The sequence below is a fragment of the Zerene cesonia genome, chromosome 15 (genome assembly GCF_012273895.1).
Source record: "Zerene cesonia ecotype Mississippi chromosome 15, Zerene_cesonia_1.1, whole genome shotgun sequence".
Lineage (NCBI taxonomy): Eukaryota > Metazoa > Arthropoda > Insecta > Lepidoptera > Pieridae > Zerene > Zerene cesonia.
Window position 1 is genome coordinate 449,260 of NC_052116.1, and position 27,812 is coordinate 477,071.

Consider the following 27,812-nt stretch of genomic DNA (forward strand, 5'->3'; position numbering starts at 1 on the left):
ATAGTTTTTGAACCATGTATTATTATTTCTATGTAATTAATTGGTAACGAAGAAAACTTGAATATTTAATAGCTAAATGAAATAAAATAAATATATGAGTACGAGAAGAAAAAAATTTGTAATACTATCAACCGACTCCGCCTCCTTGGTACAGTGGTAAACGCGTGAGCGTAGAACCGAGGGGTCCTGGGTTCGATTCCCGGTGGGACAATTAAAAAAAATGTCTCGGTCTGGCAGGACACAGAAGGCTGATCACCTACTTGTCCATTAAGAAAATCGATCAGTGAAACAGATGTATATCATCTGCCCCATACCCCAGTAGGGGACACGGGACTTCACTTTTTTTATCAACCGACTCCAAAAAGGCGGTTATCAATTCCACAGCATTTTTTGTTATTTATATTAAAAATGAACATATCATTTACCACATTTAATATTATAGCGATTTCGTTATTTTTACGATTTCCACACAATTTTAGGTATTTGTTACCTGACATCTTTTCACTGGATGATTCGATTTTTATGATTCTTTTTTATTTGCTGGTGCTTGTCATGTGGTCCCATTTAAATTTGGTCTAGCTCTAACAATTTGAAGGCTTTTCAGGTTTTTTTAAATAATGCAGTCTTTGGATTGAAAACGTTATTTATTTAGATGTAAGGGCCCTTGAACTTCGCGTAGCCCGCCCTGCGCCTGTTGCGTAATGCTTAATTTGATAAATAAGAAGAAACTTTTAATCTTCATTTTATTCATAGAAATAAAATTATATAATTTTACTGATGTTTACTAATATATTATATAACTAATGTATTATATGGCATTTCTATATAAAAGTACAACTTGCGCATAGGCTCAGATCTCAGTGAATGCGTTGTCCGCTTTTAAGGATTGGAAAGATGGAATGGACTAGAAAGGTGAGTTAACGGAATCGGGCCTCCCCCAATTAACGTACGAAACACAATAGTATACTATCATTTCACGCCGGTATTCTTTGGGGGTGTGGCACTCCGAACCCAAGCGAGCTTGCTAGCTGGCCCAATTCGTGGCCAATCTCGACCCCGCACTAAAAATTGTTATGATCGTTTAGTACCTTTCTGAAGGCGACCCTAAAGTTCTCCGACAGAAAAGCGTACAGCACAGGGTTGACGCAGCTGTTCATGTACGCCAGCACATGGGAGACGATCTGTGCCGTCACCGTGAAATAGGTGATATTGTATTTGTCCAGGGCTTTCACCAGCAGAATAATCTGGAACAAGATGATACGGTTATTGTTAGATGTAATACACACCTACACACATACACACAGACACACACACATACACTTGCACAATATTGGCAAGCGTAAGAAACACAAACAGAAATTTTTGAATTTTTTTAAGAATAGAAAAGTTTTGAACACGCGGCGGGATTCGAACCCGCGCGATTTATAATCGCATTAAAACATATTTAATGCTATAAAACTAAAAATTTAAGACAATATTATTTTGATTATTATGTTTGAAATAATTTGTATGTAACGATGAAAGAGATTGAGCCTCACAACACAGGGGATCCTACTGTGAGCTTCAGGAACAAATTATCAAACTTTATTATTATTATTATTCTATTAAGTAAAACAAGCCAAACAGCTATATATTAGTAAGAAATGATATATATCTGTAAAGAGTAACCCGTTTTTTTTCAGTTAAAGTCTTATTAATTCTGTTCTTTATGTATGTAAATAAAATAAATAACTATATATAATAAAGGTAAGTATTTAAAATGTTATAAAACGTTTAGAAAGTATCCCTGTGACCACGCTCGCTGTAAAGTGTTCGAAACGTCGCGTTAATAATATAATGAATAAATCGCGTTTTAAATCCGTTACAAAGTTTTTAATTTCTAAATGTATGATAGTCACGTAAAACCAAACACAAGATATATATATTGCATATATTATATAATTTTATAAAATACTAGCTGACCCGGCGAACTTCTTACCGCCTTTGCGTTGCAATGATTGATTACATTTTTCAATATTTCTGAGAGATTTTCTTAATATTTTTTTTCCGTAAGAACCTTCTCCTAATAATAACAAATACAATAAAAAAAGAATTAGTGAAATCGGTCCAGCCATTCAGCGTGATGCCGTGACCAAGGAAAACGGGTTTCATTTTTATATATATAGATATGTTATAAATCGGTCAAATAACGGATAATATAATAAGTCCTATAAAATAGGTCATAAAAGATAATTTCAAATACTAATTCTGATAGCGAAACCCAAAGAAATTGCATCTCAAAATCCTACAATTGGACGTAATATTTTCCGTGGCCGTCGCGTCGTGTCACTTACGTGTCGCATCGCTCGTACGTGACATTTCGGCTCGGTGGATCGGCCCAAGAAATCTTGAAATTTATGTGGATGGTAATGTATTTTATTAAACCTCTTCGTATTAAATAAACTATTAGCTTGTACCAAGGAATTGTCTTTTCTTTAGCAAAGGGTCTTGATTATTTCGGATGATGGAAATATAATAATTTCTATACACTTATGTTGTTTTTTATTCAATCTCAAAGGTCCATTATCTTATACTTTTAAACGAGCAATTCTTGTATATATATATATATATATATATATATATATATATATATATATATATATATATATATATATATAATTGGAATCTCGGAATCGGCTCCAACGATTTTCATGAAATTTAGTATACAGGGGTTTTCGGGGGCGGTAAATCGATCTAGCTAGGAATTTTTTTTAGAAAATGTCATATTCGTGTTTTATTCGTGCTTTTTTTTTCCTGACATCTATTGGTGAATAATAATACTATTTTGCTTCGTAGATAGCTGGACAACTGAAATAATGTCATATTCGTGTTTTATTCGTGTTTTTTTTTCCTGACATCTATTGGTGAATAATAATACTATTTTGCTTCGTAGATAGCTGGACAACTGAAATAACACATAGGCACTTTTTATACCGATATTCCTACGGGATACGGTTACGCTGCACGCTTACGCGGTTTCAACCGCGGGTCACAGCTAGTTTTTACTTATACACGGGACTAATTTGCAAATTTCTATTCAATACAAAAACTTACAAATCGACTTATAAATTAAATGATACTAAGATAACAAAAATAGTGCCGATCTGAGAACACGTGTTTTTTACAAGTCGGTTAAAACTCAAAATAAGCGTGTAATACGTGGGTCTTTAAAAATGATGATGGATGGTATGGGCCAAATATATGGAAGGAAAAGGTCAAGACCTTCGATTTATCAGACAGGATTTTGAGACCCGTACTCAACGCACGGGCATAATAAAGAGTTTAATGTAGTAAAAGTAGGTCAAATATTTGGTGATCATATATAATATTAGTAAAAAGATCAACACAACATTCCATTATTTGTTTGTTTGTACGCACTAATCTCAGGAACTACTGGTCCGATTTGAAAAATTCTTTCAGTTTTAGATAGTCAATTTATTGAGGAAGGCTATAGGCTATATATACCACGGGCGAAGCCGGGCCGGACCGCTACAGTGGAATTACTTACTATATACCTTATTTTGTGGGAGCGTCGGTTACAATAGCGAAAACAATTTCATCGTAAAATTGTATTTATTGTAATATTTGTTTTCGAAGCCTCGAAAACGCACAAATTAAAAGTCCACAGCTCAAGTGTTTTTATAAATTCTCCATGTTAACAGTCTTTTGATGGTTGGCTTCATTTAAATACTAAACAAAATATTTTATTGTTTGAGAATGGTCCGTGAATGGAAATGGCTCTGGATGTTTTTACAAAAGGTATTCATTGTTTATTGGAATCCGAAATATCAGAGTTTATTGCGTTTGAAATATTATTAAATCTTTGTTTGTTGATTCGATACCCTTTAAAGAGATTTGGTCGTTAATGGCTTCAAAGATATAAATATTTAATATTATGTTTATTTGTTATACAAATTATATAGCTGTGCTTTGGTATCAATAAACAATCGCTTTGAAAACATTGTTTTGATATATCTCGATTCGGAATAAGAAATATTTTTACAGAAATGGAAAAAATTAATTATCCGAAAAACTCATCTTGTGCCAACCCTACCAACGAAGGCTTAAAGTTATTGTCTTCGGAACTTATGTCTCCGATCCATCTTTATTCACATACTTAAGTTTATGACACGTGGCGTGAATTATTGTTTTTTGAATTTAAAAATATCAAATTCATTGAGCAAAAATTTCTTCTAGATCTTAAGAAAATTCGAAAGCCAGTTTGTCTGAATACCTGTATTCCTTCACGGCTAAACCTCTGAACCGATTAGAACCGAGAAACGACAGTGGATAGATTTTATCCCAGATATCCCATAAAAAGGAAATAATGCGGGGAAAATTACCCAAGTACTTTTTCTAAAAGCTAAGCTGCAGGCGGAAAACTGCTTCTTTAGTTATTTCTAAACGAAATTTTGCCTTATTAATTTGTATATTTATCTAACCATCTATTAAAATCAAATCAAATCAACAGTCATCATACAAATTCAATATGTTTTAGAATTTATTTCAAATACCGCGAAAAGGGAACTTCATTGACAATCGAGGCCACGTTTTCCAATGAGTATCGCACAATTCAGAGATCTATTACGTCGTTAATAAGCACGACGAATTAATTGAAAATATTTTCCCAATTGCCATTAAGGATGTTGAATGTACTGAGAGTAAAAATAATGAATGTTAATTGATTATTACGCAGATAGATAAACGATCAAGCAATAAAGGAGGTTATTAATGAACTAGGGAGCGTCTTTCAATTAAGATGGATTTATTATTGGATTTATATTGTTTGATTAAGTCGACTTTAAGATGAGTTTGATAAATTCGTAATGAAAAACCTCGCGAATTGGAAGGTAATTTCCAATGATGTTAACCGGCAATGATTTGATTGTTGTTTTCAATAAATAGCAAATCAAATCAAATAAATATGTAGGTAATTATTGTTTTTGATTTAACAAGGAAAAAGGGAAAAGAAAACTGTATTCTAGAACAATCGCAAGGTTAAAAATCATAGTCAGGACATGTAACTATATAATAAAATGTATATATAGTATGTAAAAAAGAATTTACCTGTATGGGACACCAGCAAACCGCAAACACAACAACTACTACCACAACCATTCTTGTCACCTTCTTTCTGCCCCTCCTGCTCTCAGCGGACACCCTCCCCCCTGGTGCGCTCTTCCACAATCTTGACAGCATACATATATACAGAAAACTAATAAGTGCCAAGGGTATCACATATGATGACAGGAAGAAGGACATCTGGAACCCCAGCTTGCTGTATCCCTGCTCCTCCAGGAATACGCAAGAGGAGTGGTTCCTGTGGAAGTAGGAGTACTCTCTCTCCCCGTGGCAGATGCCAACAGGGATCGCTGTGGTCAGTATCACCACCCATATGCAGGCTATAGCCAGCAGAGCGTTCTTTTCAGTTCGTATCGACATTGATGCTATTGGATGTACCACTGCCATGAATCTATCCAGAGACATCAGAACTAGGGTGTAAACAGATGCATGTGCAGTCACAACGATGAAGTATTGTACGACTTTGCACCACCAGTCTCCGAATGGCCATCTGGGCATAACATAGTCAGTAGCGGTGAAAGGCACGCAAAATATCACGAATAGGAGATCAGCTACAGCCAGGTTGATTATGAGTAGGTTTGTGGTGGATCGCATGCCAGGGTTCGCGGCAACTACAAGGACAACCAACGCGTTCCCAACCAGGCCAACGATTCCGATGAATCCGAAGAAGATTGGCACAACCCTGGACACGACCTTCTCGAGCAGTTCCCCATTTTCGTATTCAGCGCTATAATTACATCCGCCGACGCTGGCTATCTCTTCGCTGGTGAGGTTCAGGCATATGCTGTAGAATTCGTCTTCCGTTGACTCCATTTTCACTCAGCACATGCTTGCTCTGGATATAATTACCTGCAACAATGAAGCATTTATTGATTATCAGAAATCGAATCTGGGTTAAGGACTTGGCACATGTGACATGTGTTTTAATTTGTCTGATTAAACTTTTAATATAAGAGGGTCAGTACTCGGCAATAACCATAACTCATGCGTACAAGAGATTAAACGTTTATGGGATTATAACTTCTGGCTTGTGTTCAACGTTTAAAATGAAATATGTTCAGCATGCGGAATCTCCTACTTAGATTAATGTTATAAAGATTTGTAATTCATGGCATATGTTATATGTATGATGCTGGATATAAAACTGACGATCCGCCCCAGCTTCGCCGTGGTAGATAATATATAGTTCATTCACTCACAGGTTGCGTACCTATCCAACGGTGAAAGTTTTATTGAAATCGACCCAGTAAAATAAACAAATACACAAACAAGCATACTTTGCAGCTTCATAATATAAATACAGACTTTCATCGTTGCTAACGTGTGAATTTACATACAGTCATCATCATCAGCACATAATATGTTCCCACTGCTTAGACACAGGCTTCCTATATATTTCTTCATATAGTAAATTAACTTATTTACCAGAATTTGATTTTTTTCATAATTATAATTGACATTTTTATGATCAAAATTTTGATCTGATAAAATTTACTGTCATTAAATTTTATGGCATGTGTCCTAACTATACTTTACCTAGGTAAGAACTTTGAAGCAATTTTTAAATGCTCCCTTTGTTTAAACATACGCTCTTTTATTAATAACCCTCACTTATATTTCATACCTTTGTTTTCAGTACAATAATCCAATTATTTCTCTTTCACGATTACGTCATACGCCCACAATAAAAGTCTCTTAATTAAAAATAAATAAGCCACAGACAACTAAAGATAAATTCATGAGCCGCAAAAATAATTGAAACATCATGAGCTTTGTCTACCAAGTTATTATTAAATTTGATCTCGAAGTTTCTGTGTCGATATTCGCTTTTGAAAATATTTATTGTTAACAGTAACATTCGGTTATAAAAGGTTCATGTTAGGTTTAATATTTGACGGTAGTTTAGAAAAAAAACAAGATGGCCGACGTGACAATATACATTTAATCAAATGTTCGCGGCAAATCGTTCTGAAATTGTATGGATAACCTAAAATATTACTTAAAACGTATCTAATTGCCTTCAGATGTGAGAAGTGTATATTATTAATATTTTTTTGGTAATCCAACAGCTTCATAAGTCGAATTTAATTACATAACTTGATTCACAAGCAGGGGCTACCTGAGGGGGCCACATATTTTTCGTAATAACACGAATCTTGTTGATATGAACAAACAACTTGTGAAGATTAATTTATACCCAAAGTTGTTTTAACTCATTTATAAATAAACTTGCATCGTTAAGAATATACCGGTTTTCAAGATCTTAATTCTTCAAATAATAACACAAATGTAAAACATTTAAAAGAGAAGATTTAACATAAAATAATAATTCATACTGCAATATAAATTATCTCCTTTGACAGTTAACTCCGTATAACAAAATTATACGTTTAAATTTCCAAAATGAGTGTAACGTAAGTTAGCAAATAGTTAATTGCGCTCGCCCCATTATACCCCAAATTACTTGAAACTCATTATTCATATTTCGGAAACAATCAGAGCGAATGATTAGGTTTCATAACTGTTAGCTGCATATGCTATCAAATAGTTTTGACGGTTGGGTGCAAATTAATTAAATATTGATCGACGATATGACATCGATATATTATACTTGATATATTCGGGTTTAAACAATGAATAAATGGACATAATAAAGATCCTATGACTTTTATTAAATGCATTTTATTCTCTTCTTCATCTTCTGTTTAAAATTTATAAACGAGGACTTTAATATCTAAGCTAGTGTAGATAAGAAGGAATCGCGGGGATTGCCTGATTTTATACACAAAGTTTTCACATCGATTAAATTGTTTTTCGTTTTTTATGATTGCAATACCTATTGGTAAGTGGAGATGTGGTTATGGAAATGACATGAAAAAATATATTATAAAAATATTGATATAGAATGAATTCAGTATTTAATAAGTTCCTTAGAAGAACTTGTTTATATTTATTGAAATACAATACGAGTATTTATAATGGGTAATGGACTATAAACCTTATCATTCCACCCTTACGCAGAAACTCTCAACTCAATCCAATGGATTTAATAGAAGTTACGGCACTTAGCGTAAATTTCATAATTGAAATCTCATGTATTTATGCGATCTTAAGAGACACTTATGTGTTTAAATAGTTGATTAATTGAATCTGTAAATCAATTGGAAAATACGATACATCTACGTTGTACCCAAAATTATAAACTTTCGTTAAATAAAAATAATATAATTCATAATTCTTTATTTGCGAAAAATGGCATATGAACTGTTACACTATAAATAAGATAATGTAACGTAGGTAAAGAAGCATTGACAAACCGATAAAAATAAATCAATCAATCAATATTCCGCTTGTCGGTTTACTGCTAAAAACGGGTAACGCATTTAGAGCTCCTAACGCTGCAAATGATGGTGATGGTTTTCCAGACGAGCCACCACTTCAGAAGCCCGCGATGACATAACAATACTGCTAATAAGATTATCTTCTTCTTTAGGTAACTTGGTTCTAGCATCTGAACCATTTCACCAAAGCATATCACTAAAGGCTAGGCTCCACTTGGGCTCCACTCACTTAGTACTTCTAAATTGCTTAATGGGGTTTGCGGTTTTCGCAATAACTTGGTCTCTCGAGGAAGAGTTATGGGTATTCATATTTTATGTAGCATAGAGCTAACTTGGGCAAATGTTATATTCTGCTAAACTATGTTTGAAACAGAATGTTTTTTTAATCTTATTTTTTTAGTTGGAGTTAGTAAAGCAATTAAACGTTATACATAAAGCCTTATACTTCGGTATATAAGGGTCAAAAACACATTTCTTGTAACCACTGATTTATAAATATAATAAAACAGTAACCACATTATTTTTTATACATTAAATTGTTTTTATAAAGAGCATCACCATTCATATGAATGTTTATTGACCCCAAAATATTTGTTAGTAATATTTTTTTGTTTGTCTAATCTAATAATAATCTTAAATTCTTCATTTATGAAGTCTTACTTTATTTTTAGGCCCCCTTTCTACCTAATACCTAGGTTAAGAGAACCCGTTCCTTCCCCAGAAGTGGTACATAGTATAATGATATACAACATTATAGAGGAAAGATTTACATATTTTTCGTATAAATACAATATCTAATAGATAATACTTTCTCGTGTTAATGTTAGTTACCTTACTCCTCCGAAACGGGTGGACCGATTCAAATGAAATTTTGTGTGCATATCGGGTAGGTCTGAAAATCACCCATCGATAAGATGTTGTACAAACTTAAACTCAAGCATGTATTTATTCAACTTGACTTCTTATGGAAGACCTTCTGAATTGTCATATCACAGTTTTAACCTAATGTTCTCGTAGAAAAAGTAATCTATATCACAAGCCTTTCTATCTGAGGCCCATTTCCTTTTCCTCACCCTTCCCAGTCCATTCCTTCTTTCCAGCCACCAATGCTTTCCTTAAAAGCAGGCAACGCATTCGACAATGTGTGAGCTTCTGCCAATGTTCATGGGCGGTGGTGACCGCTTACCATCAGGCGAACCATCAGCTCAGTTGCCTGCTATGTCATAAAGAAAAAAGAAATATCCAGCCACATACCATATAATCGCTCCGATCCGATGTGGAAGCGGGCAATAAACACCCACCACATTATAATATTGACAATGATAATTCATCAAACAATGTGAATTACATAACATAAAAACTCGAACATTCTAAATTAATTGTCCTTTAACATTCCAAAGGACAACCCGTATACATAGACATACAAATTAATTAAACCACCGCCATCGAGAATGAGATAATTCTAGATTCAGAACAAGATTTAAATCAATCCATAAGCCATACATTCTAATCACGCATGACCTAGAACGTCTGATTCGAGCCGGTACTTACTTGGCTTCATGACTTGGGAATATTTCACTTGAATGGGTATTACGTTCTATTTTGGTTGAATTAAAATTGTTTATGAAAAAGCATGGGTGGTCGTGAGGTCAACGGTACGGCAAAAGACGTGGGTTTGTTCTCGTCTCATGATCAGTTTTTTATTCTCTAATATTCATTACAGGTTATGTACCTCGTCTAGATATAATCATAGTTTACGTACCTAGTTTAGATATAATTAACTGCTTCAGTGTTGACATGCCGCGAATTTCAAGGTTGCAAAACTTGGAGAAAAAGAATTTATGCTCGCTTAGAATAAAGGCTCTTTTTAGCCTTTCAGTCATAGAAGTTGTATTTATCCTATCTCCTCCTATAGCTCAAAATTAAGAACTATATACAACGCCAACCGATTTATTCAAAGATTCAATGATTATATTCATAAGCAACGTCATATTGTAACGTAATATACTGTCATATAGCGTCAGTGATTCTGTTGTTTGAAAGCGCATGATGATTACGTGAAAGCCGTTGCAATGTTGTTTTATTTATGAATGTTATACATTTAGCTAATATATTTCAAAAATACTGAACCGATTTTAATGAGACTTACACTGGCTCTTAAGTTTCAGCATGTCCAACGCGTATGAATACACTCACACTTATGAAATTGGCGCACGTGTTCAGAATCTGTTATATATGCCGGAGGCCCGTTTACTTCACCTCACCTTTCCCTGTCCGTTCCTTCTTTCAAGTCGTTAATTCTTTGCTTATCCCTTCCTCCTTAAAAGTTTTCGCATTCGTAGGCACTCGTAGGCACTTGTTGTTCGTAGGCACTCGCGGTGCTTCTAGAAGAAGTCTAATTGAATGGTAAAAGTCCAATTGAATGATAAATACTTGGATTGTAGTTTCAAGTATATAAGTATATATATAGTATATTAAAAATGTAACATTATTTAAAAAGCGAATTCTCTCTCTTTCATTAAACATCTACGCATCAATATTCTGTAACAATTTGTATCATGAATCACAAAATACTGTATCCAATTTCGACCTAATTGAGAGAACACGGCCGTACCAATTTTTTCCGTTTCACATTTAATAGAAATTTTATTCGCTCTCCCGGGGTCATTATTCACGTCAAATGGTAATGAATTGTTATGAAAACCTGCAAAGCGACGATATGAGAGTCTCTACCAAGTGAAATTTCATTTTTATTTACCCTTTGAGCTCGATTTTATATGAGTTTTCATCATTCAGATGCGCACAATCTAGTATGGGTTGAAGGAGGGAAGGATTTAGGTATGGTAATTATGAGAGAGTATCATATCATACTAATATTATAAATGCGAAAGTTTGTAAGGATGTGTGTGCGTTTGTTGCTCTTTCACGCAAAAACTTATGAACCGATTGCAATGAATTTTGCTACGTAGATAGCTGGACAACTGGAATAACATATTGGCAACTTTTTATCCCGATATTCCTACGGGATACGGATTTACGCGGGTGAGACTGTATGTAATGAAAATTGTAAATCTACAGTTTTATTCAAGATTATCCGATTGCAGATTATTATGTAATGCCTGTTGTTTCGCGTGTTGTGTTGTGTTGTTTTCGGGTGTTGTGGTGTTTTATGTGTATGATGCGTGTTGTAGTATGTTGTTCAACGTGTTGATTGTTTTATTGCGTGTTGTGGCGTGTTGAGTGATACATTCAGTATTATATAAGATTGTTTATTTTAGTTTGGGCTAACATTATATAGGGCAGATTTTAAAGATAGTAAGAAAATGTTTTAATTCGCTGCATTAGAATACGAATTATATTCTTGTGTGTATATACTAATATTTTTGGGACCTATTCTAACATTTTAAGATTATGAATTTAGAACTTCTTGAAAAACTTACACAATGAAATATGAAAAATCAATGGCTAAGAAAAAAAAACTCCTAAGTCGTTGAACCATTCGTGTTTAATTTAGCGAAAAACAACAAAATCAAAAAGGGTAAAGCGCGAAATTGGTTAATAAATCATGCATTGAAAATTCTGAAACCCAGAATTTATAGGAAAGCGCTTACTTGGACTCAGTTATAAATATTCACACTAATCTGGTTGAGCACTTCGCTTAATGGAGTGTATTTTTACTGTAATCCGATATAAAGCATTATTTATATGTTCCGACTGTAGTGTCTCGTGTGATTTAAATTGCTATGTAAATAATATGCAAAAGAAGGCTGAAGTTTAATTGGATAACGTTAGATTATATAAAATACCTTATTTGTTTTATAAATGCGAAAGCAACTTGGTCTTTTGAAGTTTTGAAATAAACCTGTCTGTTTCAAATGGATCAAAATCCTCTCAATACAAATACTAGCTGCTCCCTGTGGTTTCACCCGCGTAAGTCCGTATCCCGCAGGAATATCGGGATAGAAATTGCCTATATGTTATTCCAGTTGTCCAGCTGTCTACGTACAAAATATCATTGCAATCGGTTTAGTAGTTTTAGCGTGAAAGAGCAACAAACACACACACACCCTTACTAACTTTCGCATTTATAATATTAGTAGGATATACGTCGTGAAGCTAAAAAAACGTTTTAAACAACATCCGAAACAAACGTTCGCGGAATTCGAAACCTATTTATTATAAGAACGTCTCCTTGAAGCTTTGCAGGCTTACAGTGAATTATTAACTTTCATCAAGCTTCAGTCCTATTGTAATTGGTCTTTAATTACCCAGTTAAAGAAAGGGTAAAAGATTAAACTGGTGAAATTCAAACATTTTCGAATTCGGTTGATTTATAAGTGAATGTATATGAACCTTTGATGTACATTACTGGTTTGAACACACGGGTTTACGCATGGAAACCACTTTTCATATAATGATATTACATAATAGACCGACACCTGGAAGATATATAATGTTTATACTAAGGGTACGTCTTGTATATTTATATTAGAATTATTATGCGCTAAGCATCGCTGTGCTGCTTTACAGATGCAGCATACTCATGAATGAGTCTCCCCTACAGTAGCAAGCTGATACATTTAAGTTTTGTTTGTTTATACGACTGTATGTTATAAGAATAAATACATTGTATTTTCATATAGCTGTTTGTTACATTAGCCATGTAGCAACCGTCTCCCAAGAACGAAAGGATGACGTTCTATGTTCGTCTGTATGTATTGTTTTGTGTATGTCAGATCATATTTTCGGTAATAGTGATTGTGAACTAAGAAATTTTTGTCTCGTTCGATAGAGTATACTCCAGAGGTGGTCCCATTGTCGTCATCGCCGACACTCACCGACTTTAAATAGAGAATTGGTAGTACTAATATTTAATTTTTAGTTTTATAGCATTGAAAAATTTCAAAAATTTCTCAGTACTAATATTGATTTAAATTTCGCTTTCAAGTGGTTATAAAATCAAATCGTTTAAATTTTTGTCAAAAGTGTCGTTCAAGTGACACCGATGGTGTCTGGTATCTGGTGATGGTGGATGGTCACTTCAAAATTATGTAGTACTAGCTGCGCCCCGTGGTTTCATCCGCGCAAGTCCGTATCCCGTAGGAATATCGAGATAAAAAGTAGCCTATATGCTATTCCAGTTGTCCTACTATCACCATACCAAATTTCATTGCAATTGGTTCAGCAGTTTATGCGTGAAAGAGCAACAAACAAACACACATCCTTACAAACTTTCGCATTTATAATATTAGTAGGATTAATAGGATTGCATTTGTCAGACACTAGACTCTCGTGCCAGTAGTGTCCAAATAAATCCGACACAAAAAAGGAAAGCCTATGACACTAACTACACAACACTAAGGGTTCTCTAATGGTCACATAATATTCAATATTGCTTCAATGGATTTAGAGATTTCCGCCTAACATCACAAACTCACAAATTCACAAACATTACTCCTTTATGATTATTATAAATAACGATTTGTAAAGATTATTTTATGAGAATTATTTGGTTGGAGTAACTGGTAAAAATGGATTGAATGATGAAATGATGAATTTAGTGGATGATTTCATAAGAGTTCCCACTACCTTGGCGAATAGTCCGGGAAGACGGGACACAGTGGAGTTTAGTCGGTGGGTCCATTGCTTCTCTAGGCAATGGGCGTCCGACATAACCCACGGCCTTTCCCCGGGCTGTGGGTATGCATGAGCATTCTCCACTAAAAAAAAAACTGGTAAAAATGGGTAAAAACAAAATCATACCAAATAAAAATACCTTTTCAAATACACAACATTCACCACGTGCTATAATCGAGTTTTAATGTCTCGAAAATTCTGTAACTCATCAGAATAAATTGAGCGTTGAAGTATCATTAAAATTACGCACACAAAGTTAAGCTACCGTCAAATATATTCAAAAGTTTCGAATCTTCTAGAACTTTTAATAAACACGTTAGAAGTTTTAACAATTTATGGGTATTTATTACCCACGCGCAATTTACTTTCTGCGTGTTAGGTACTTATACTTTGTTACTTAAAATTGTATAATCGCTTATTCCGGCCACACCGTTAACCAATCTATATATAATATGCTAAATCTATACGTATATTAAAGCTAAGTTGGTTTGTTTGTTTGAACGCATTAATCTCAGGAACTACTGGTCCGATTTGAAAAATTATTTCAGTGTTAGATAGCCCATTTATCGAGAAAGGCTATATATGTATGACATACGAAGCCGGGGTGGACCTCTAGTATTATATATATATTCGGCTAGGATAAGGATTTATAATGGTTTAAGTCGGTTGAGTAGTTTTTGAGTTTTCGAAACAAACACATAAACAAACGAACAAAGAAATCAAACATAAACTCAAACTTATTATTTATAATAAATTAATTCATTTAACTAGACCTTTAGAAGTGCTTCTGAATCGTCAGAAATATAATATAAGATTAATCATAGATTCGTAAAGAAGTTTCTAAGGAATCGACAAGAAACTCTGGTGTTATTCTCTTGATATCACATCAATGTATTAACATTTTTCATAATTTCACATAATATTTATACTAAAAACCTGTGTTCTAGAATGTGGTGTTCCATGCATTTTCTTTTATACATCAAATGTATAATCTTTATAATATCAACACAGATAAAGATCAGTATGTAAATGTTTTATCACAGAATATGTTAAAACACGAATTATGCAGCAGAACTTCGGCAATTAGTCGAACTTTGTTGAAATTTAATAATTGTGAAATGGTTGTAGCATATCCATTGTTAATGATGTGCTTTATATATTTGGGTGTGGCAATTGAATTAACGTTATTTATGACCTGTTTGTAAAATATATGAAGTCTTTCTTCGTTCATTCTTGTCTCTTTTGAGATATGATATAGATTGTAGATTAATTATAAATATTCCGTTAATTTTTACAACATAATACATATGTTGATGTGATTATTTCTCATGGGAGGGTAAACCGCTTCGTTACGTAACGCGTTACGTTACTGCCGCTTACGGCAGCGGCAGGCTAGTATCTCTGTCAGTAAGCCACTGCCGAATTTCAGACCGACGTTGGTTCAGTTTAAGTTATCATTTCTATTTATATATTTTCTGGTTATTGGTAGTTCTTATTCAATTATAATAAATTTTGATTATTTTATAGAATATGAAGCGCAATTAAAGCTTGCTTCTTATAGCGATTCTTTCCTCTTCGAGCAACATAATACATTATGGTAATTTATTCACGACCCAACGCTTGGAAATATAGAAAACTGTTTTGAATTTATTTTTTAAATATTCGTTCAAGAGCCAAATGAGAATATGGCGGCATTGCAATAAATTGACTGTTATAAAATAAAATAACATCTGAAAATGTGTGAAAAGCGCCAACATACAGTTTATATCATAATATAAATACCGCCTGGCAAATGTCAACCATCCTCATGAATCAGATGTACGATTACATAAAATGTTTTGATTCTAATGTGAGAGTCGAGCATGCTTCGGCATTGGGCCAGCTTATACCGGGGTATCCCCCACAGGACACCGGCACGAATTGGGCCAGTTCGCAGCGGGGAACCACACTTTTCTTTTCCTTTACCTCTTAAAATCAGGCATTTTGCAGCAAACGTACAGTTAGATAAGCCTTGGAGAGATTAACGTATTATTATATTATTAATTATAAGTAACTCTGCCCGTTAATCTGTCTCTTCTTCACGCCTAAATTGCTATAATATCGCGGGATAAAATATTTGGTGAAAGTTTGTACCATGAAAATTTATTTTGACGAGCGAAGCTGCGGGCAACAGCTAGTTAGGTTAGGTTATATGATTATAAATACTCTGTTAGTTTGTATTTTTCCATAAATACATATTCCGATTTACACACAGTTTAAATTAAAATGCACACACATACATAAGGTAAAATAAAACGTTGAACTAAAAACTCAAATAAACCTCCAACACAACTGCATGCAGTATTTAACGTGTGGTATTTCACAGAAATTTCACAAAAATTTCTCTTTTTATCGCAACATTTTTATCTAAATAGTGACATAGATTCGTATATCGCGATGCCTGCGTATTGGAAAAATATTTTGCCTGTAACCAATACTTCGTGTAAATATTTGATCGGGTCGAAACCGATCTTTATTCAATAAATCTAAAACAACACACTCCTTTTGTTTATCGCTGAAATTGAGTCGTTTGGTTCTGATTCGGTTAGGATTCTGTTTAACTTGGATATATAGGAGGGCTTATCCCCTTCCTGCTACGTCCCACTTCCTTTCCTTTCCTGTCGGCAATCCGTCAATCCATTTGTAAGCGTAAGGTCTGCAATCGACTTTACGCCTCTAAATTGTTCATGGGCGGTGGTAGCACTTACCATCAGGCGATCCACTAGCCACATTGCCGACATGACATAAAAGTGAGTTATGTTTTATATATACATATAATATTATTAACGGCAGTTTATTGAGCGTTTTCATACTGCGAGTTGTTGCAAATTCCGATGATATTGGTTCAATCCGTTTGGAGCATAGCTAGAACGAACAAATAAGTAATTTAAATATATATAATACTAGCTGCGCCCCGCGGTTTCACCCGCGTAAGTCCGTATCCCGTAGGAATATCGGGATGAAAAATAGATGTTAGCCGATTCTCAGACCTACCCAGTATGCTTACCAAATTTCAGAGGAATCGGTCAAGCCGTTTCGGAGGAGTATGGCAACGAAAACTGTGACACGAGAATTTTATATATTAGAAGATAGATTTCTCTGTATTATCAACTGACTTCAAAGATATAAGGGAATCAATTCGAAGTATTCAAAGTACAATTGTGTATTTTTATATTTGTTACGTCATAACTTTTTATAGGGTGTACCGGTTTTATGAAACTTATTTTATTTAAAGGCTATGTGATATATCTTATGTGGTTAAATTTGGTCTAGTTCTGACGATTAGTTTTTTGTTCAAAAGCAGTATTTACTTGATGCATACGATGATTTGAAAACATCACACTCTCGGTAAGATTACGAGCAATAATTCCACGGTTAATTTTTTAAGTGTGTTGACACGATATTGGGCTCGCCCGCCATCAAATTAGAGGCCTCGTAAAGTGGCCGATGGTGACATAATTAACTGTGCTAGTGTATCCTACTTCTTATATCTTGTCTTACTATCTTATCTTACTAATATTATAAATGCGAAAGTTTTCAGGATGTATGTATGTTTCTTACTCTTTCACGCAAAAACTAATGAACCGATTGCAATAAAATTTGGTACGTAGATAGCTGAACAACTGTTATAATTCATACACTTCAGTAAATGAACGTAAATCTATTGGTTTGATATCTTCACTACATAACTTCATAGTATTATACATCCATAGCTGCACCCCGCGGTGTCACCCGCATAAGTCCGTATCCCTTAGGATTATCGGAATAAAAATTTGCCTATGTTTTATTCCAGTTGTCCAGCTCCATCAATGTACCAAATTTTATTGCAATCGGTTCAGTAGTTTTTGCGTGTAAGAGCAACAAACACACACACACATCCTTACAAACTTTCGCATTTATAATATTAGTAGGATAGGATTAGTAGTACGATACATTACTTCATTATACTACTTCATAGTATAAAACAAAGTCGCTTTCTCTGTGTGTCCCTATGTATGATTAAGTCTTTAAAGCTACGCAGCGGATTTTACGTTTTTTTTTAATAGTTAGAATGATTTAAGAGGGAAGTTTATATTATATATATATATCTATTAAATTACTCCGAACTTACCGCGTGCGAAGTCACGAGCAAACTAGTACATACTAGGAATATACATAAAAATTACATGTCCATTCTTTTTCCGCTATAGACGACTGAACTGCTAAACCGATTTTAACACAATTTTACACAATGGATAGTTTTACCCAACTTGAAAGATGGGATAGTTTGAATCGCAATTACGGAATACAACTGGTGTGAGCACTTTACAAGTTATATCGCTAGCTGGGTACCACGGTTTTACGAAAAGGCTTTATTATTATATGCTTTTAACGGATTTAAAAAGAGATTTATTCATTACGTTTTCGATTTTTCTTACAGCCCTGAGAGTTAATTCGATAGCAAAAAGTTTATTGTTTTAGTTACTTCTCTTTCTCTCTTATTGCATCATAATAAATCTCGAGATTTATATGCAAAAGGAGATCTCTTAAAATTCTGCAATTTTCCATTTCCACGCCGTTGACATTGATATATTGGTACTATTAATATTTCTGAATAATTTAGCAGATTTAATGCATAATTCATCCTACGTGAGCTATTGTGAGCACTTGGCGTGGGATATGTGTTCTGATGGTGCTTCTTGAAGTAATTTTAATATTAATTAGCCTGACGAGCGCGGATTTGTCTGTGTTGACTTAAAAATTATTGTGGACAATTTCTATATAAATCATTAAATGGGTTGGAGGCAACCCTAATTCTTTGTAAATTGTTAAAAGAAGTGTAAGCAAATCTTCTTTTTCAGCTTTTTTATTTATTAAATCATTATTGGACAAAGTTATTCGTCAGGTTTATATCATGCTGGTTATTTCAGGGATAAACGGAAAAACATATTAATATCATACTATACAAAACACTAATTCTACTACTTCTTACTAATTTTATAAATGCGATAGTGTGTGTGTTTTTAAATATAATCTATTCATCATATCTCATGTTTGACCTCATATAACAGTTTGTTTAAAGGAACATTCCTCATGCTACAAACTCAAATAACAATACTAAAGCGCGATGTTCAATTAGCGTGTGAAACCTGTTAATTTCTGTCTTTTGTTTATCTTTCACCTGAGTTTCCATTTCACTATAATGTTAACTCAAACAGAACTCAATATTAGTTCGGGTTCGCCGTTTAACCAATTTCATTTAGCGTTTACACTTTATCCAAACTGAAGAGAATATAAGGAGGTAACATTTGTGATCTGTACCTATCCTTTTCCTTACCTCAGTGCATTGATTTCTCGTCGTCCATTCCTTATCCTTTACCCATTATAAGCAACGCACTTGCAGCGGCTCTAACTCTACATATGTTTGGTGGTGGTGATGTCTACCATCATTTATTGTAGGAGTCGAGCACGCTTCGGCACGAGTTGGGCCAGCTCGCACCGGGGAAGTACCACGCCCCCACAGAAAACCGGCGTGAAATAGTGGCATGCCACTGTGTTTCGTACGGTGAGTGGGGGAGCCGGAGGCCTGTTTCCTTTTCCTCACCCGTCCCAGTCCATTCCTTCTTTCCAGTCGTTAATCCAGTCCTTTTCCCTTACCTCAAAAAAACGGACAGCGCATTCGCAGAGGCACTACCTTTGCGAATGTTATGGGCGGTGGTGATCGCTTACCATCAGGCGAACCACCAGCTCAGTTGTCCGCTATGACATAAAAAAAAAAAAAAAAAAAAATCTGGCGAACCACCAGCTCATCGACCGATATTATATAACAAATCTCTATTTGTTATGATCACACACAAACGGGTGGGGTTTCAAAAACTATTTCACCATTAGAAAGCTGCAGCTTCACTGAGCGTCATATGTTATGTATGTACTACAGGCGAAGTCATGGCGAACAGCTAGTGTAACAATATTAGGCTTTAAATCATACTCCATACTAATATTATAAATGCGAAAGTTCGTAAGGATGTGTGTATGTTTGTTGCTCTTTCACGCAAGAACTACTGAACCGATTACAATGATATTTGGTACGTAGACAACTGGACCACTGGAATAACATATAGGCAACTTTTTATCCCGACATTCCTACGGGATACCGACTTACGCGGGTGAAACCGTGGGGCGCAGCTAGTTATTAATAAAAACCAAAGCGATTTATATAAATAGTTTGATTGAGACGATAAAACCAAATTTATAAAAATAATCCATATTCAAGCCACTTTTTCTTTCCCATTCCATATTTTATCTATCCCATATCTTTTAAAGATATTTCATTCACAATGACGTAAGTCAAATATTCATGGGCGCTGGAGCCATCAGGAGACCAACCAGCCTATGCCAATAATTACTTAAAATAAAGAAAGAAAGAAAGAAAAACATTTATATTGATACAGAAATACATACACAACAGATCATAATATAAAACAACACACAATAAAACAGAAAAGAAGAAAAAAAAACTAACGCATTGTTAATAAATCCTCTTAATTGGGCTGACCCTTAGACACATAAAACCGAAAGAGTAGAAGAAATTCGATTGTCGAGGGATCTTGGGTGGCCCAGAGGCTTAACAAAAAGACGCGGGTTCGAATCCCGCTGTGCGATCACTCTTTCTATGATGTTTCTATGTCGTCTCAATCCCTTCAGAGTTTTTAATACTCGAAGGTGTTGTCAGTGAAACTATAGGTCATTAACCTACCAATGACCTACAGTTTAGTTTTATCAACCTACAGTTTACAGTAGTGTGTGTGACATAATGACATAAAGGCAGACCTCCAAGTATTTTATGTACAAATAAATACATAACTACCCGTAAACACTCGCAAATAAAACATGTAAATTTAAATTTGAATATATAAATTACGAATTACTATTCCGTATGATTGAACATACACAATTTATGAATACAAATGTTTGAATCCATGCTATTTTATGAGTATACAATTATGATAGGTCAGCTGAATTGCGTATAATATCAAATTTGAAATAACGAATTCGAAGCTTTGATGGACGTGAAATAATTATATACCTACACTAGCCGTTCATCGTGGCTTTGCTTGGAATAAAATAAAATAAAAGCTGGTCTATGATTTTCACTTTTTATTGTTAAAAGGAGTTTTAGAATCGTTTAGTAGCGTTTTTCTTCCTGTAACGTCACCAACTCACTAATTTATAAACATAATCTTTTTACAATATGAAGGTTATTACATATATTATGATGAAATTTTAATATAAACAAATTTGAACAATATGCTTTCGAGTTTTAGATATCAATGTTGATTGGCAAGAAATATTTTACTTTTTTATTATATATTTTACTTACTATTTAATACAAAGCTGACCTGACCAAATAAATTATATTAATTTGAATTTTGTATGTGTGTTACATTATTTCGTCTAAACGACTTGGAAATTTATATGAATTTGTATAATATGGAAGCATAGAGTATTGAGTAATTACTTGCCACTAAAGAGAATATGTAGAATAGAACTGTGTGAATTTTATACGTAAACTAGCTATTGCCCGCGGCTTCGCACGCGTCAATTCGGAGTAGTTTAATAGATGTTACACATATAAAGCTTCCTCTTACATCACTCTATCTATTAAAAAAAAGCCCATCAAAATCTATTGCGTAGTTATAAAGATTTAAGCATACATAGTGACATAGGGAGAGAAAGCGACTTTGTTTTATACTATGTAGTGATTACTAATCAAAGTCACGGGCGAAAAGTAGTATGAAGTAGTAGTCTAATAGAAACACCAATATACGTTGTTTTGAAGCCATCACTGTGAATATATCAGCCCGCGCAATAAATTCCATGATTGATTTATGTCGTAATAAGAGTTAAAAATAGTCCAGTACTCAGTGAAGGAAAATCATTATTGTGTTGAGAGCTATTTTTTCTGATCGACTTCAAAAATGAGGTTATCTATTGTGGGATATCAATTAATAATCTGTTGGATGAATAATTGTCATTTAAGATACATAAGGTTTTCATAACTTGTCTAGCTATTGAATCCTAAGAGAAGTCGAATCACTTATGGATGGATGGATGGTTGGATGGCAGAGATACAGATAATATGGGTTAGCATATAGACAACTTTCAACCCGGCTACCAGGCGAGTGACTCCGCGGGTTACCGCCAGTTGTAAATAAATATACAAAGCTTTTTAGGTTTAGACTTAGCTATTTAGGTTATTTACATTGAAGTGGTGCGAAATACAAACAGAATCGGTGAGATTACTAAAATGAAATATTTGATAAAGCGAAATATTGCAAGCGCGATTACGAACACAGATAATATATCTGTTTAATGAATACGTTTTAATTTTCTGTGACATTTCTGTTGCAATTTATGTCAATGAAAGGTTATTTGATTTTTTGTTAGCGAAAATCTCATAACAATCTCTCGCGGTTTCGCCTGCGTATTCAAAGGAAAAACTAAGCAGTGTAGTTAATTAAGAATTAAGCAATTATACTGTTGCTTCAGTCTAAATTAATACACGCAAAAGACCGACCGCCTGATCTATCAACCCACAGCCCAAACTACTGGACCGATCGGGCTGAAATTTGGCATGCAGATAGCCACTTTGATATAGGCATCCGCTAAGAAACAATTGTGTTAATTTCAACCTCCAAGGGGATAAAATGATGAATTTTGAACCAAAAGATGTTATTTTGACCACATGAACAAAGCTGCGGGCAACAGCTGTTTACCGGTAAAAGACAAAAAAATTGATATCCAATTCTTATTAAGAAATACAAACCTATCTTGGACAAGATTACGCTAATAATTGTAAGCGTAATCTATAGTAATATATTATCTGTGGGGTAATAAAGTGTCTTTGATCTGACCGGTTGTCTCGACTATATAAAACCTACGTCGAGCGCTTCTTGGCTCTATGGCCGATTTTAATTTCATGCAAATCAAAGGGCTCGTGATGAGAGCGCTTGTCGCCTTCTGAGGAGCTGACGCATGTAACACCTGTACCACTGAAGGATGTTCTTTGAAAAAGTTATAAATAAAAAAATAATAGTCCCCCACCCCATTTAGTGTTGTCGGCCATTTTGAATTAGATGTCAGCATAAACTATTCACATGAAGTGCCTTGTTCTAGTAAAAAAATATATAAAACAAAAAATTACTTAGATTCACCTAAGAATAGTACCGATTCTGCGCCATTCTGTGGCGTCATAGGTATTAATTTAAACTATAATCTAAGTTACAAATAACATTTATAGATTTAAGGAGTGAGGCGAAATTAAATAATTCGTGAGTGAAATGCAGAAAGAATTTCGAAATAAATCGTAATTTTCAAATGATATTTCGTTCGAAATTGCCACACACTTAAATGTAACATAAAAAACGCAATGGTCCTTTCGCGTTTATTTATAGTTGAAACGCATCGTATATACATATGCTATTACTGAATATATACCACGTAGTTATATTGCTTTTTCAGACCCCTATTGTGCCTAAAAACCTTATTTGCAAACCTAACTTACCAATATACGCCCTAGCTTAGTTTACCAAGTACAAGTCATTAATATAAGTGCATTGACAAGATTAATGCTTGATATTTCGATTCATAAATCATTCTATACGAAAATTAATATTCACTTCAGCATGAATATACTGATAACAATATCCTACTAATATTGTAACAGCGAAAGTTTGTAAGGATGTGTGTGTGTGTTTTTTGCTCTTTCACGCAAAAACTACTGAATCGATTGCAATAAAAATTGGTTCAGTTCATTCCAAGGATTGTCATCTTCCACATATTCACTATTGGTATAATAGGCTCTCTGAAATAATATATTTTTAATTTAGTTTTTGAATTAAGCACTACTAAACGACTTAATACTATGATGAATTCCATTGTAGAGAGGTCGCTGGTAAATATAAATAAATGTTATACATGTTATTGTAGTAGGGTATAGGGATTCAAACGAAACTTTGTAAGTCAAAACATCCGTCAGGCACAGGAATATTTGTAAAATCCTCTCAAATTTAATAAACATTATGCTAATGGGCGGCGCTTACCGAATTTTAATAAAATTTTAAACAATCTCCAGCAACGCATTGCATAAAATTTGGCAGGGGGCCGATCGCTTCGCTTGTAAAATTATATTTTTCGTGTAAAAGTATTTGCGCAATAGATTCGATTCACATACATACAATTCCATCTCTGTCGGTACACGGGGCTGCACGCACACACGTGTACGTATTATGCTCAGAAAAAAGAATACGCGATTATCTAAAAATCTCTTCATAGAAGTAAAAAAATGATCAAAAATATATAACTATGTTTCTTGAAGAATAATAATTAGATTGCTAGTTTTTTCGGAAAGAATGATAAAAAAAATTCAATTAAATTTTCTTTTACATTAACATACTTACTACTTATTAAATATTACACACATCCTTACAAACTTTCGTATTTATAATATTAATAGGATAGGATATGATAGGATATTATATTAAAAACAATTTCAGAAATGTGTTCCATTTAATCCAGTTCAGACATTTTAAATGTGACCTTTATTTTACTTTATTGGTCAGATAAGTTTTGAAAAGTCACCTCTTAAAATATATCTCACAAAACGAAAACAATTTCAGCGTAACATTCTAAGCACTCGTCAAAGAAGTGGCAAGTCCTACGCCTTTTTCTTGTTTTCAGTCTGAAGGGGGCGATAGTTCGTAGCGAGACAGCAGGTTGGTTCTTTGGCGGAGTTTCGGGACACGTGTCATTTACAGATAACCGCTTATAAAATATTTAAGGACATTTCGGAGATGAAATTGTTTACCGAAAATGAATACTTTATGTTTTACTGAATATCAAGTGGACGTGGACCTTTTGTTTCTATAACAAGAGCATAGTTTATTAGCAAGAAGTTTTTATAAGCTGTACAAAAAGGAGCTTTTTACACACTAATTTTTCATCAGTATGTTCTCAAGAATTTTGAAAAATGTGTGTTTTCTTTTTGTGCGCATACTGAATGTGCAGTCGAGTAAATTTTAAGCATATTGAAATTAGGGGTGTACCTAATCGTAACTCATTTACTCCTTGAAATCTATGATAATAATAACTTCTTACAAAAAACTTAATCGCCTTCAAATCGTCAGAACTAGTCTTAATTCAAACGGGACCACATGGGAGGCACCAGTTTTCAAATTAAACAAAGAATCGTCGAAATTGATTCACCTTGTCGAATATTGAGTGAAAAACAACACTTTCAAATTGAAAAACTCCTCCTCCGAATTCAAAACATTCGGCTGATACGTAAAAATAAAGAAAAACGTATAGTTTTACCTAAAAAACATAAGTACAAGTAGCAAGAATAAGTCTATTTCAAATACAATTTTATACGTAAGAAAAAAAACAAATCGACTTTCCCGCCATTAATATTCCCGCCAAAACAAACGTGACGTGAACACCCACAGATAAGTAATTTTATTTATCAAATAAAACAATGATTTTATCTATGAATTTCTTCATGACGCAAATTGAGAGGGACGGACTGTAAGTACCTGTAATTTGAGATATTAATGGACTATAAAATGGATATTTTTCTCACAGCCAAATGGGCTGATGTGTCACAAGATAGTAAGCGATTTGCTCCACCTTCATGCATAATTTATAGCTGCAAATGATTTATGATTATGCTCGTGAAACAGCTAAAGGTTCAAAGCTGTTCATTCAGGTTATAGCAAGTATATAAATAAATAAAAGTACATAAAGAGGTTTTTTCTTTATATAAGTAACATTCCCTGTGCTGTAAAAGAAATTACTTTTAAATTTCTAATATAAATGACCTATTACTAATTTATAATTTTTATTTGTCCGCCACTTCGCACGCGTTAATTTCCGAGTAAAACCCTTTTCCCCTCTATTTTCTATGTTATTATACAAATAAACCTTCCTTATGAATCACTTTATCTATTAAAACGAACCCCTTAAAATCTGTTGCGTCATTTTAAAGATCTAAGCTTACACACATAGCTCAAGGCACACGGCGGAAAGTCGCTTTGTTTTATACTAATTAGTGATTTGCTTACTTATATATGTGTACCCTCATAGGAGGCCTGCGTCACAGCAGTGGGAATATATATGGGCTAATCATGATGATGATGTCAATAGGTGTATGCATGTGTGAGTGTAATATGTGTGTGTTTATATACACAATGTTTCGAGACAATGTTCATTGGAATGAATCATCAGCCTTCGATAAATATATATATGTTTGTCTATAGTTAGATTAAAATATGCGGATTAATTTTAATCTTCTGTCTATCAGTGGCTAGAGTGATAAAATTTACACAAGCAAATGCTATTAAAATGAAACCTTTCATTGTATTATTAAACACTATATCACTAGGGGTTGCCTGGAAGTCGCGGACGTTTTTTAACCAGCTCCCGTGGCCCCTTCACTCAAGTGGCTCGACGGAACACAGTGGGGTTTTGGTCGGTAAGAATCCGACATAACCCACAGCTCCATCCCTGGGGCCGTGGGTATCTATGCAAGATTTCCCCACTATAAAAAAAGGGGTTGCCTAGAAGTGATCAATCCAAACTGATAAGGCCGACCCATTGTGCATAATTTATGACTATTGTTTACATTTCTTTCTTTCTCATTTTCTTTTACGGATACTTAAAGTGTTAAATGAAGTAAATATAAATTTAATTTTTAGTTTTATAGCAGTGAAATGCTTTATAAATTAGAAATTTTGAAGGAATAGAAAAAAATCGATCACGAGGCATTTGTCACGGTTTGGCAAAAAACGCGGGTTCGAATCCCGCCTCGTGATCGAATTTTTCTATTCTTTTAAAATATCTCAAAATAAATATGGTTACTAATGGAATAAAACTCTGCTATATTTTTTTAAAGACTGATAAGCATATTCGACTAAGTTTTAAGAACTATGGCAATTGACGACAAATTGTAAAAGTATGTAACACAGCCTAACTTAGAGGATACTTAACTTTAACTTAGCGAAGTATAGCATTATTTCCTTCAAGCAATGATACCTTTTCAATAATCGTTACCCGAAAGTTTAGTAACTTCGCAACTTTGACAGTTACACAATTAAGTAAATACTGAGGTAGAACAGAATTTTGTCAAAAAAGTCAAGTTGGAGTTAAGTTGAAGTCAAGTTGGAGTCAAGTTTTAGGGATCCATACCCGAAGGGTAAAACGATACTTTATAAGAATTTGCTGTCTGCTCGTCTGTCCGTCCCTGTGTCACCAGGCTGTATATTATAATTAAATATTTTCGAAGATGAAATTCTGTTGCTGATACAAACCTACTAATGTAACAAACGTTAAAGTATCTCTGGCTATTTCTTCTTCACGCCTAAATGAATGAATGAAATGATGAACGAGCGAACGAACGAACGAACGAGCAAATGAATGAAAATTCTTTATTGCGTTACAATTTATTCCTCACTTGTCTTAAAGAAAACTCTATAAATTCTAAATCTTCCCATTAAAAAACCTACAAATATATTTTTAATATCTTTACGTGTAGTCATAAATCAATGTATTACAAAATTTTAAATATTTTTTAGAAAAATACACAATAACATTTGTTCTTCGGTACCTTATAAAATAGCTCAATATAGCTGCGAATCGTTA

General features: G+C 33.9%; 1 protein-coding gene across 2 annotated transcripts in view; it reads right to left on the reverse strand.

The window, feature by feature from the left end:
- LOC119832350 (allatostatin-A receptor) overlaps positions 1-27,812 on the reverse strand; it is a 97,115-nt gene that overhangs the window by 3,302 nt on the left and 66,001 nt on the right. For both annotated transcript variants that reach the window (XM_038356013.1, XM_038356014.1), the window contains 2 exons: positions 5,107-5,970; positions 1,089-1,244 (listed from right to left, as the gene is read on the reverse strand). In XM_038356013.1, the coding sequence (XP_038211941.1) occupies positions 1,089-1,244; positions 5,107-5,934 (984 nt within the window). In that variant the 5' untranslated portion in view covers positions 5,935-5,970. The remainder of the gene's footprint in view (positions 1-1,088; positions 1,245-5,106; positions 5,971-27,812) is intronic.